Raw genomic sequence first — 13,725 nt, 5'->3', positions numbered from 1 at the left:
TGTCTTCAGGCTCAGATATAGATTCAAATGCTTTATCACTAGATAACCTAACCCTTTTTAAAAAATAATCTACATCTTTTTTTCAATTCCCATAAACTCTATACATAAGTACATATTGTCTTTATTATAACCAAGTCCCGTTGAGAGGACCAGATCTCACTTTGGAGGGAGCCCATCACTGAACTGAAGCGAGTGCCGATGCAACATGTTCTTTGTTTGCGTCTCAGCTGGGTCAACACCACCTGCTGGTGGCCGAGGAGAGGGACCCCGAGCTGAACAACGGGCTGGCGGTGCGCTGGTTACTGAAGGCCGCCAAGCAGGGGCGGAGAGGGGCGGCTCGCCTGCTGCAGCGATGCTGGGTCCAGAATAAAGGTCTGTGTGTGTGTGTGTGTGTGTGTGTGTGTGTGTGTGTGTGTGTGTGTGTGTGTGTGTGTGTGTGTGTGTGTGTGTGTGTGTGTGTGTGTGTGTGTGAGCGTGTGTGTGTGTGTGTGTGTGTGTGTGTGTGTGTGAAAAGAGGGGTACGTGGACTTGAATACTCCTGGATACTCCACAGTTAATTGGAAGTGTCTGAGAGTTTGTCAGCTGTTACTGACTGGAGTACTCCTGGATACTTTGTTCAAAGGATGTGTTGTTTCCTTCTCATTGTGTGGGAAGGTACGCTGGGGAAAAAGAAGAGACGATTGATTAAAAGTTCATTTAGAATTTCAGATATTGCTATGAAACAATAATGTTGTCATGTAGATAGTCATGTAACTCCATCCTGTCCAATCGCCAAAAGACATCCACCATGAACGCTGAAATGTTGTTCAGCATCTTCTTAACAAATGCATTGAACTCATTTGGACATGGCAGTGGTAAAGTGTTCTTTTGTGAGCCGTCTTCAGAATGAATATTATCAACAGGATAGGTTGTAGGCCTTCCTCTTCTATAATATTCAGATAACGTTTGTAATCCTTCTGTTACTTCTCCTATAGAGCAGTAACCAACCTTCCCCAAAGCATTGTTGTTGTTGTTATTGGTTTCTTTATTGGATTCCAACTCTCTGAACTTCAAACTGGGAAGAGGGCTGCTTCAGTAAACCTCTCAGACCGTTGCATCTCATTAACAATTGAAAGGCCGAGCCAGACCAGTGTTTAAATGAACACATTTGTTGTTGTTATGTTCTGGGATGTTCTTAATGAGATATTGCGCCTACTAAACTAGACAGACTTCTAAATGCAAAGAAGCACATAATAGCTGCAGAGAATACCTTTTAATTCATAAACCAGCCTGGGCAGATTCACAGCGCCTTTTCACACGCTTTCACCCCTCCCCAGAATGCTATGTCGTGACATCCGAGGAGGAAAGTAATACCGTTTCAACACCTCATGCTTCATGTTCTTCAGCGGGTCGACAGACTACAGACCAGAGTACCTCCGTTATGGGGGGCTCTGCTTCTGAACGCCTCCGTCCAGCCCTCTTTGTTCAGTTTGAGCCAGGGCTACTCGGCCTTCAGAGGAGACGTAAAGCCAAGGTCACTGAGGTCATAAAAGATCCCAGGGCCCTCGTGGTAAAGAGTAGGGGACCCCCGGGGTCCTGGGTCAGACTGACCAACCAGGCTCATTCAACCTGGCCCCTCATCATCCCCCCTGTCTGATTGGCTCATTCATTAACTCCCTCACTCTCCACCTCAAGCTGGTGTGTGTGGTGAGCGTTCTGCCGCTGTTGCATCACCCAGTGGGTGCTACACACCGCTGGTGGTCAGTGAGGTCCCCCCTTCACTGTACAGCGCATTGGGTACCTGAAAAGCGCTTTATCAATTCAATGATTCTTCTTTCTTTCTATTGGTTAACATGAAGGGAGATATCACAACAGGACAAAGCACAGAAACTAAGAAACAGGAAAAACATTTTCATCTTCCATCACAATTCCCAGGCATCAGCCCGGAGAACGCAGACGAGGTGCGCAGGCTGTCCACAGAGAGCAGGTTTGAGCTGGCCGTGCGTAAGGCCGCCATGCTGATGTACTGGAAGCTGAACCCAGAGCGGAAGGCCAAGGTGGCCATGACCGAGATGCTGCAAAACGTCAGTCAGGTCAACACCAAGCCAGGTACACACACGCACGCACACACGCACGCACGCACGCACGCACACACACACACACACACACACACACACACACACACACACACACACACACACACACACACACACACACACACACACACACACACACACACACACACACACAGGTCAACACCAAGCCAGGTACACATGCGCACGCACGCACGCACACACGCACGCACACACACACAGTCAGGTCAACACCAAGCCAGGTACACACACACACGCACGCACGCACGCACACACACACACACACACACAGGTCAACACCAAGCCAGGTACACACACGCACGCACGCACGCACGCACGCACGCACGCACACACACACACACACACACACACACACACACACACACACACACACACACACACACACAGGTCAACACCAAGCCAGGTACACACACGCACGCACGCACGCACGCACGCACACACACACACACACACACACACACACACACACACACACACACACACACACACACACAGGTCAACACCAAGCCAGGTACACACACGCACGCATGCACGCACGCACACACACACACACACACACACACACACAGGTCAACACCAAGCCAGGCACACACACACACACACACACACACACACACACACACACACACACACACACGTCAAGTCAGGTCAATGTTGATTAAATATGCTAGTAAAATATGAAAAAGATGTCACCGTTGTCAATGTTGACATCACAAGTGGGTCTAATGCTAGCCAGTATGCTAAAGGCAATGTGTGTAGTGGTTAAGGTCTGGTTAGGCTTATGCACAAGAAACACTGAGATACATTCGACATACATACAGTCATGCAAAGAGTAAAGGTCACACACACACACGCACGCATACACACACACACACATACACACACACACACACACACACACACACACACACACACACACACACACACACACACACACACACACACACACGTACATGTTTACATACATGCATATATATATACATGCAAAGAGTAAAGGTCACACACACACACACACATACACACACACACACACACACACACACACACACACACACGTACATGTTTACATACATGCATATATATATATACATGCAAAGAGTAAAGGTCACACATAAGGTCACACATAAGAGTGAAGGTAAAAATAGTTTCAATATTCTGCATAGCACATGACGTGTGATTTGTGGTGGTTATTTTTAACAGGTGGCGTCCCTGGACCAACCACAGGCCAGACCCAGAAGATCCTACAGAGCATGGTCAGCAACAGGTGTAAGTGTGTCAGCGTTCTGTTTTTATATTCATTTCATGAGTCTACATGTGTGTCGTGTGTCCTCCTCCTCCTCCTCTTTGTGTCTGTACACCAGACGAGTTCCTACGTGAACATGTCCCGTTTGTCTCCTCAGCTCAGGACCTGGTGGACCTGGACGACTTTGTGGAGATCACCAAGCAGTTTGCCCAGGGCATGGCCGCCCCTCCCCGCCCCACGCCGCAGGACAGCAACAGAGAGGTAGAGCTGACGTCTCCACGACGCAGGACAGCAACAGAGAGGTAGAGCTGACGTCTCCACGACGCAGGACAGCAACAGAGAGGTAGAGCTGACGTCTCCACGACGCAGGACAGAAACAGAGAGGTAGAGCTGACGTCTCCACGACGCAGGACAGAAACAGAGAGGTAGAGCTGACGTCTCCCACGACGCAGGACAGAAACAGAGAGGTAGAGCTGACGTCTCCCACGACGCAGGACAGCAACAGAGAGGTAGAGCTGACGTCTCCACGACGCAGGACAGCAACAGAGAGGTAGAGCTGACGTCTCCACGACGCAGGACAGAAACAGAGAGGTAGAGCTGACGTCTCCCACGACGCAGGACAGAAACAGAGAGGTAGAGCTGACGTCTCCCACGACGCAGGACAGAAACAGAGAGGTAGAGCTGACGTCTCCACGACGCAGGACAGCAACAGAGAGGTAGAGCTGACGTCTCCCACGACGCAGGACAGAAACAGAGAGGTAGAGCTGACGTCTCCACGACGCAGGACAGCAACAGAGAGGTAGAGCTGACGTCTCCCACGACGCAGGACAGAAACAGAGAGGTAGAGCTGACGTCTCCCACGACGCAGGACAGCAACAGAGAGGTAGAGCTGACGTCTCCACGACGCAGGACAGCAACAGAGAGGTAGAGCTGACGTCTCCACGACGCAGGACAGCAACAGAGAGGTAGAGCTGACGTCTCCACGACGCAGGACAGAAACAGAGAGGTAGAGCTGACGTCTCCACGACGCAGGACAGAAACAGAGAGGTAGAGCTGACGTCTCCCACGCTGCAGGACAGAAACAGAGAGGTAGAGCTGACGTCTCCCACGACGCAGGACAGCAACAGAGAGGTAGAGCTGACGTCTCCCACGACGCAGGACAGAAACAGAGAGGTAGAGCTGACGTCTCCCACGACGCAGGACAGCAACAGAGAGGTAGAGCTGACGTCTCCCACGACGCAGGACAGAAACAGAGAGGTAGAGCTGACGTCTCCCACGACGCAGGACAGCAACAGAGAGGTAGAGCTGACGTCTCCCACGACGCAGGACAGCAACAGAGAGGTAGAGCTGACGTCTCCCACGACGCAGGACAGCAACAGAGAGGTAGAGCTGACGTCTCCCACGACGCAGGACAGCAACAGAGAGGTAGAGCTGACGTCTCCCACGACGCAGGACAGAAACAGAGAGGTAGAGCTGACGTCTCTACGACGCAGGACAGCAACAGAGAGGTAGAGCTGACGTCTCCCACGACGCAGGACAGCAACAGAGAGGTAGAGCTGACGTCTCCCACGACGCAGGACAGCAACAGAGAGGTAGAGCTGACGTCTCCCACGACGCAGGACAGAAACAGAGAGGTAGAGCTGACGTCTCTACGACGCAGGACAGCAACAGAGAGGTAGAGCTGACGTCTCCCACGACGCAGGACAGCAACAGAGAGGTAGAGCTGACGTCTCCCACGACGCAGGACAGAAACAGAGAGGTAGAGCTGACGTCTCCCACGACGCAGGACAGAAACAGAGAGGTAGAGCTGACGTCTCCCACGACGCAGGACAGAAACAGAGATGTAGAGCTGACGTCTCCACGACGCAGGACAGCAACAGAGAGGTAGAGCTGACGTCTCCCACGACGCAGGACAGCAACAGAGAGGTAGAGCTGACGTCTCCACGCTGCAGGACAGCAACAGAGAGGTAGAGCTGACGTCTCCCACGACGCAGGACAGCAACAGAGAGGTAGAGCTCAGGTCTCCATGACGAGAGCAGGAACCAGGGAGGGACAAGATCCAGAGGCACACGAGATCTCTGGGAACGTGACAGAAAGGGTCCCCCAAGTCTCAGTGACAGTAACGTCAGTGGAGGAAACCTGCTCAGAAAACCAAGCATGTTGGGTGGGGGGGGGTCTGAAGGAGGTGTTCAGGGGGCCCGAGGGCCGAGTGGAGTCTGGGTCATCAGGTGGACAGCCAGGATCCTGGAGAGGGACGGAGCAGCAGGAGATCTGAGGCAGGCGGCCTGGATTCTGATGCTGTTGGATTTTGTGTGTGTGTGCTTGTGTGTACTCCTCGTGTGTGTGTGCCTGTGTGTGTCTAAGCAGAGCCCGGACCCTCTCCCAGAACCACAGAGGAAGTCCTCTAAGGGGTCCTGGGGTCTGGCCCAGGGGGGGATGATGCTGAACTCCAGGCGCAGCGGGGCCCTGTTCAAAGTCATGGCCTTAAAGTCAAACTTCATGGTAAAGTAGGGCTCGCCCTGGTCCTAGGACAGCTGTTCGTCATCGCTATACGTAGAGCTTTTCTGATTCACTTTTGTTGATTCCTTCTGCACCAAGGTTTATATATACATACGTACACCGAGGTTAAAAGCTCTGTTCAATAAATAAGAAAAATGCTGACAAACACGCATATTTTTATTTGACAAAAAAAACAACAACATTGTTTATTGTCCTTGCTGGGAAGGTTGTTTAGAAAGTTACTGCAACTGTAGATTTCTTTAGAAACTTTCTATACATATGTACACATTATACACACAGCTCCTTAATGTTATCTCCTTAGATAATGACCCCCATTGACCCCGAGCCTCTTGTTCCCCCTCCACGCTGTGCTGCCGTGTGTGTCCTGATGTCCTGTGTGTGCGTTGCCAGATGCTGCAGTACCCCCTCCACGTGGTGATGGACCTCAAGGAGCACCTGGTGGACTGGGCCTCGCGGGCCGGCGTCCAGTGGCTGAGCACCCTCATCCCCACCCAGCACGTCAACGCCCTCATCTTCTTCTTCATCATCAGTAACCTGACGGTGGACCTGTTCGCCTTCGTCATCCCCCTGCTGGTCTTCTACCTGTCCTTCATCGCCATGATCTTCTGCACCCTGAGGGTTTTCCAGAGGAGCAAGGTCAGTGTTTGAGGTCGAGGTCAGTGTTTGAGGTCGAGGTCAGTGTTTGAGGTCGAGGTCAGTGTTTGAGGTCAAGGTCAGTGTTTGAGGTCGAACGTCAGTGTTTGAGGTCGAGGTCAGTGTTTGAGGTCGAGGTCAGTGTTTGAGGTCGAGGTCAGTGTTTGAGGTGCGACCGGTGGGAGGAATGTTTACCGTCTGTTCACTGCAAGTTCCTTTAGGTCGGGTCGGAGTCCCGACGTGGGTAAGGACCAAGTTCCTTTAGGTCGGGTCAGAGTCCCGACGTGGGTAAGGACCAAGTTCCTTTAGGTCGGTTAGAGTCTGTGGGTATCAGAGACTGTTGATCTTAAATACATTGCACTTTCTAAAATGCTTTTTTTTTTTTAACTTTGCCTTTATTTTCTATCTATTTTACTTTTTTTACTTATCTATTATTTTATTTTATTGTATGACAATGTTTATATGTGAAGCACTTTGAGTCTGCCTTGTGTATGAAAAGTGAGTTATAAATAAAGTTGCCTTGCCTTGCCTTGCCTTGCAATCATAGCTTATTTCTACTTTTTGTATTGGACATTAAAGCAGTTTTTATAATTGGGTATTTTAGTTTGGGGTTTTGTTTAGTGGTTGTTGGGTTTGACATTTCCTCCAAACATTGATGTCATCAAAGATGAGCCCAAATACTGTGTTAGGTGTCTCCTTCTCCCCAGGAGTTGTGTTGTGGTTTCTATTGTGTCTCCTTCTCCTCAGGAGTTGTGTTGTGGTTTCTATTGTGTCTCCTTCTCCTCAGGAGTTGTGTTGTGGTTTCTATTGTGTCTCCTTCTCCTCAGGAGTTGTGTTGTGGTTTCTATTGTGTCTCCTTCTCCTCAGGAGTTGTGTTGTGGTTTCTATTGTGTCTCCTTCTCCTCAGGAGTTGTGTTGTGGTTTCTATTGTGTCTCCTTCTCCTCAGGAGTTGTGTTGTGGTTTCTATTGTGTCTCCTTCTCCTCAGGAGTTGTGTTGTGGTTTCTATTGTGTCTCCTTCTCCTCAGGAGTTGTGTTGTGGTTTCTATTGTGTCTCCTTCTCCTCAGGAGTTGAGCGTGTTGTGGTTTCTATTGTGTCTCCTTGTGGTTTGTCCAGACGTGGGTGAACTTCAGCACCATCACCGCCCTCCTCACGCGCTTTGAGCCGGAGCTGGACGTGGAACAGGCCGAGAGCAACTTCAGCTGGAACAATCTGGAACCACAGCTGTACTTCATCCTCTCCGTCTTCTTCGTCATTTTCTCCTTCCCTGTAGCGGACAAGATCTGGATCCCCTGCTCAGAGCTGTCCACCGTGGCCATCTTCTTCTTCGTCATCAGCTACATGAGTCTGAGCCCTGCCGCGGCCACCTACGCCCGGAGGGCCATGGTCATAGAGGTCAGAGGTCACATCCCTGTTGCTCTTACAAGTTCTTCTTCAATTGTTGCCATTCCCAATCATCCCATCTGGAATGTTTGGAGTACATTTCATATTTTTGTATAGACAAGTATTCCCTAAGACCAATTATAGACCACCCAATTATAGACCACCCAATTATAGACCACCCAATTATAGACCACCCAATTATAGACCACCCAATTATAGACCACCCAATTATAGACCACCCAATTATAGACCACCCAATCCTGACGTAATGCGTCTGCACCAGTAAGCGTTTCCACATCCGCTGGTCTCGCTCCAGTACTGCAAACTCTGAAGAGGCACAACGTGCCAAAACGTCCTCATTTACTTTGGATACATTAAGTCATTTAGAGTGTATATTATTATAAAAGATGGTCTATTAGGCAGATGCATTTTCCTCAGTATTTTCAAATAATACACGCCGTAATGTCAGATTTCTACAGTTATCTTGAAGCACGGTCCTCAATATGTTCCGCTCTGACTCCTCCTCCCAGGTAGCGTCATCGCTGTGCTACCTCACACGGTTCCTTCCAGAAAAGATGGCCATTCGCATTTTGGGACGCACCTTTGCTACTCTGCCACTAGGGGAGTCCGTGGTGCTGAAACTCAGCCTGCCCTGCCTGTTGTACGTCTATCTCTTCTACCTGTTCTTCAGGTGAGCACAGATTTGTCGAGTGTATTTCTTCTATTTCGTCTTTTTCTTCTTTGCAGTTCAACGCATATATGGCTAGAGTTACAATACTAGATGTGTCCAGAGCACACCTCACACACCCAACGTCTGATGAACCCTATAGCCATCGCCCACACAGTTCACATCACTTGGCTTACTGTCTAGTCAGCTGGCGGTCAGCAGTCCCTCCAGTAGTGGGTGAGGTGGCTGACTGTTGATCCACTTACTGTCCAGTCAGCCAGCGGTCAGCAGTCCCTCCAGTAGTGGGTGAGGTGGCTGACTGTTGTCCAGCCGTCAGCAGTCCTCCAGTAGTGGGTGAGGTGGCTGACTGTTGTCCAGCGGTCAGCAGTCCCTCCAGTAGTGGGTGAGGTGGCTGACTGTTGTCCAGCCGTCAGCAGTCCTCCAGTAGTGGGTGAGGTGGCTGACTGTTGTCCAGCGGTCAGCAGTCCCTCCAGTAGTGGGTGAGGTGGCTGACTGTTGTCCAGCCGTCAGCAGTCCTCCAGTAGTGGGTGAGGTGGCTGACTGTTGTCCAGCCGTCAGCAGTCCTCCAGTAGTGGGTGAGGTGGCTGACTGTTGTCCAGCGGTCAGCAGTCCCTCCAGTAGTGGGTGAGGTGGCTGACTGTTGTCCAGCCGTCAGCAGTCCTCCAGTAGTGGGTGAGGTGGCTGACTGTTGTCCAGCGGTCAGCAGTCCCTCCAGTAGTGGGTGAGGTGGCTGACTGTTGTCCAGCCGTCAGCAGTCCTCCAGTAGTGGGTGAGGTGGCTGACTGTTGATGACTGTCCCCCCCCCATCCCAGCATGGCGAGGAGCCGTGGTTTCCGGGGCACCTACTGCTTCCTGGTGCCCTACCTGGTGTGCTTCCTGTGGTGGGAGTTCTCCGTGGTGCTGCTCCAGCACTCCTCCATCATCGGCCTGATCCGCACCTGCGTGGCCTACTTCCTGCTGCTCTTCGCCCTGCCCGTGCTGGCCTTCGGCCTGGCCCTGATGCTGCTCATCCAGATGGCCAAGTGGTTCCTGGAGCTGCAGCTGACCAAGGTGGTGGTGACGCTGGCGCTGTGCGCCGTGCCCGTCTCCCTGCGGCTCTGGACGCGCTTCAGCCTCTCCATCCTGGACGTGCTGCGCTCGCTGACGCACGGCGGCGCCGTCAAGCTCATCCTGGTCTGCGTCTCCATGGGGATCCTGTTCTTCGGGATGTACGTCTACCACTCGGAGGGCCTGAAGGCGTACAACTCCACGCTGACCTGGGGCCAGTACAGCCAGCTGTGCGGGCCGCCGGCCTGGCAGAGCAGGGGCATGGCCCAGACGCAGATGTTCTGCAGCCACCTGGAGGGCCACCGCGTCACCTGGAACGGCCGCTTCAAGCAGATGCGCCTGGCCGACATGGAGAACGGGCCGCAGTCCGTCATCAACGTGCTGCCCGTGTTCATGGGCGACTGGCTGCGGTGTCTCTACGGCGAGGCCTACCCCAAGTGTGAGACCAGGAATGCCGCGCCGGTCAACGCCACGCTGGTCAACGCCACGCCGGTCCACGCCACGCCGGTCCACGCCACGCCGGTCAACGCCGCGCCGGTCCACACCACGCTGGTCAACGCCACGCCGGTCCACACCGCGCCGGTCCACGCCGCGCCGCCGCCGCCGCCACAAGGGTCTCCCGTGGTGCTGCGCACGCAGGAAGAGGAGGAGCTTTGTCAGATGAAGGCGGTGGCCAAGCACGCGTGCCACGTCAAGCGCTTCGACAGCTTCCTGTTCGAGGTGACGGTGGGGCAGGTGCCGGGCGAGGGGGGCGGGGCGCTGGACCCGACCCACGACATCGTCCTGAAGGCCAGCCACGAGTTCAAGCAGGTCCTCCTCAACCTGGAGCCGGGGAACGTGGTGGAGTTCAGCACCAAGCTGGAGGGCGGCTTAGGCGCCAAGGCCCCCTCCTTTGAGCTGAGGGCCATCCACTGCCTGGACTGCTCGGCCTCGCCTCTGGCCGGCGGGAGGCAGGTGAAGCTGGAGAGGAACTGGAGACGGAACACGCTGGAAGCCGTGAAGTTTGCTTTTGATTTCTTCTTTTCACCGTTGCTGTTTGCCAAAATCAATGTCTGATAGAAGCAACCGATACAAATAGCAGGAGAGAACGGATGAGGTGCGTGTGTGTGTGTGTGTGTGTGTGTGTGTGTGTGTGTGTATGTGTGTGTACATGTTTACGTTTAGCCCTACATGTGCTAGTACAAGTTTACGTGTTTACTTAAGTGTATTGCTTAACTTAACTTTTCCTTTAGTCTTAATATATGTTCTATTGGTCTATATATATATATATGTATTTATGAATGACTAATGAATGTCATGTCTTTTTAGATCCAACTAGGTCCACAAAAGTTGGCAAGTTGGAGATTTTACGTTGATTTTACGTTGTGCACAAATGTGAGAATGCAGATGTCAGTGCCTTCTAGATTTGGATCTTTTTCACTCTTATGGGGACTTTTTCTTCCTGCCCTGCCGTCCTGTCATTGGTCACTCATTACCTCAACGCATGCTGTGATTGGCTTGTACCTCCTCGGGTCCTCGATACCTCCTTATTATTGAGTGCTAGCTGTGAGGTCCCGGCCTGATACCATGGCAGTACCATGTACCAGTACCATGTACCAGTACCATGGCAACCCAACGCTGCTGTTGGTCCACATCTGAGAGGCTTAACCTTCTTGGACGCTTCGTTTAAAGACGGCGGTCGTGGACGTGGACGTGAACCCGACATCCATGGCCAAACAGTCCTACTAAAGATAAGGTAGTGAGCGCGTTGTGACGTTGTTGTGACGTCGTTACGTTGCTGTTCACATTACAGGGTTTCCCACAGGAGAAGAATCTAGCTTGATGCTTCTTCAATGTTTCAACCACGGACATGTGGAATATCAATGTTGTTTAATAAAAAATAGATGATGATATCACATATTTCTGAATCAAACATACATTTTTCATCGCTTCTAGATACCTTAGTATCAAGGCGGCATTTTTTGAAAGCTTGTGGCGCTTCTGACGCACTTGAGGGAATAGAATGGCTGTAGGCTATTTTCTGGTTATGAAATAAACTAAATTATTTATTTTATTACAAACACATTTCAAATATGAGGGCCAATGAGCTACATTTTTTTCGGAGTCGCCCAGTTCCCAGTTGTTGTTTATATGCTTATAAGTCGAGATGTGTTATGTAAAAGAGGGCCGGACGTTCTAATCATAAACGGGCAGCTCTACCACCTACAGGAAGTGATTCACAAAGCACCCAATGCTCCATTTCATGGTGTCTCAACCCGTGGCCTGCCTGCAACATTGTGAGCTGGAATTCTTCCCAGACCACACCGCACCGTTCCAACGCACACATCAGTCACCACGCCGCTGCACACTACCTTTGGGCGCAGACCTTTCAACCCCAAACATCAACAACTTTTCCACATGCCAGCTGTGCCTTGGGGAACATCCACACACACTATGGGAACACACACACACACACACACACACACACACACACACACACACACACACTCACTCACACATACACACTCACACACACACAGGAGAGAAGGTGAGGTATATAATATAGAGAGCTACAGATCAATAAAGTTTTTCTTGCTGCATAATTAGAGACAAACTAACTAGAGCGACAAAACATTACTCAGAGATAATACAAAAAAAAGATTCACGTTGAATACTTCAATAATTGATTCATTCAAACTAAACTGTTGATTCAAAATCCTAATTAGCTAGTGATTAGTCTTTTCCCCAGCAAACGGAAACCCTGAACGGAAAGCAAAGCTTGACTTTGTTATAGCAACAAGGGTTTGGCCTTAAGATTAAAAGCCAGTAAAATACAGCAAAAAATGGTTTATCCTCAATAAACCTATCCTAATAAGTTAACAAATTGCACTACTGAGGTGATGAATATTGATCTGGATTTGTGTTCATTTCACTTGAGATACAACTGAAGAAAGAAACTCAAAGCAGCCTGAACTCGTTTACATTATAACCTGGTAAGGGCCCAGACATAGAAAAAAAATTGCCAATCACCAAGCTGGCTTTTCCCCCTGGCGCACTATTGGCTGGTTTAACACAATGACGACAGGGAAGCGACAGCAAGCAGCCAATTGCGTACACAGTCGATTTAACATCGCCCGTTGATCACGCCTCTTGTGCTGAAGAAAACGACAGCAGCTTCCCCAGACCAAGCTCAATCTACGACGGAGCTTGGTCTGGCAGTAGCCGGGCTAGCTGCAGCCAGGAGGCCTCTGGTGAAGGAACGATACGTTCAGCTGGTCTAAACAAATGTACAGAACGCCTAGGGGTTCAGTGGCAGGGTTCAGTGCTTATTTAGCCCGATGACAGTATGTAACATAAATAATAATCACTCAACAGTCATATTTTTAATGAAGCACACATTCATTAATGTACAAATTCGGAAAAAATGGTATTTACAAAAACGGAATTGCGTCTCAGTCCCAGGTCGGTGTGTACATCGGCTGGGGGCTGCAGGGGGGCCTCTGGGTCCCTCCAGAGCCTCCGGGGGTCCTTGACGTCACATTCTGTGCTGCTGCTGCACTCCCAGTGGGTGAGGCCGGCCGCCCTCTCCCCCGGGGAGACGTGTGCTCACCGGGGGGGGGGGAGAGAGGACGCTGGGCGGGCCTGGAACAGTCTCCTGTTCACTGGGTCCTTCCTACACATCTTGAGCGCTTTGCCAGAATCATGAATCGTGCCTTCTGAAACGGTCTTGTGGAGGTCCTCCGGTGGAGGGCGGAGGGACACAGCGTCAGACATCAGAACCATGGGTGTTGGGGCTGATCGAACGATCCCTCAGCCAGGGATACCCTCCTTTATTCAATTCTGGTATCAACTTTAATTTTTCACACAGAAAACCCATTGAGAAGTTTAGTTATAGTAATCATCAAAGACAACATTCTTCTATTAGTATTTGATGCCATACGTTAAGATGTAAGAATTGCAATGCCCCCATGAGTTTAGGTAGTATAATATAGTAGTGCCATAGCCCTTCCCAAAGCGTTAAATCAAGCATTAAGAGGTTTCATAACGTCAAGATATTTATTGTGCATCGAGATATAGCCTAAAAACTTTAAATATTATTTACAGGCCGTATGTCCCAGCCCTGATGTGGACGACCTGGT

The 13,725-nt window shown here is 50.7% G+C and overlaps 1 protein-coding gene across 1 annotated transcript in view; it reads left to right on the top strand.

Annotated features, from left to right (window-relative positions):
- wfs1a (Wolfram syndrome 1a (wolframin)) overlaps positions 1-12,950 on the top strand; it is a 19,221-nt gene extending 6,271 nt beyond the window's left edge. Inside the window, exons 4-12 of the mRNA XM_084465917.1 lie at positions 228-372; positions 1,915-2,088; positions 3,294-3,359; positions 3,494-3,597; positions 5,704-5,838; positions 6,247-6,492; positions 7,606-7,884; positions 8,403-8,563; positions 9,373-12,950. Coding sequence (XP_084322043.1) covers positions 228-372; positions 1,915-2,088; positions 3,294-3,359; positions 3,494-3,597; positions 5,704-5,838; positions 6,247-6,492; positions 7,606-7,884; positions 8,403-8,563; positions 9,373-10,663 — 2,601 coding nt within the window. The 3' untranslated portion in view covers positions 10,664-12,950. The remainder of the gene's footprint in view (positions 1-227; positions 373-1,914; positions 2,089-3,293; positions 3,360-3,493; positions 3,598-5,703; positions 5,839-6,246; positions 6,493-7,605; positions 7,885-8,402; positions 8,564-9,372) is intronic.
- The last annotated feature ends 775 nt before the right edge of the window (positions 12,951-13,725 follow it).

This window comes from Micromesistius poutassou (genome assembly GCF_964030765.1).
Source record: "Micromesistius poutassou genome assembly, chromosome: 3".
NCBI classification, from domain to species: Eukaryota; Metazoa; Chordata; class Actinopteri; order Gadiformes; family Gadidae; genus Micromesistius; species Micromesistius poutassou.
The sequence above is the reverse complement of the archived record's forward strand: the minus strand, read 5'-3'. Positions and strand labels throughout refer to the sequence as shown.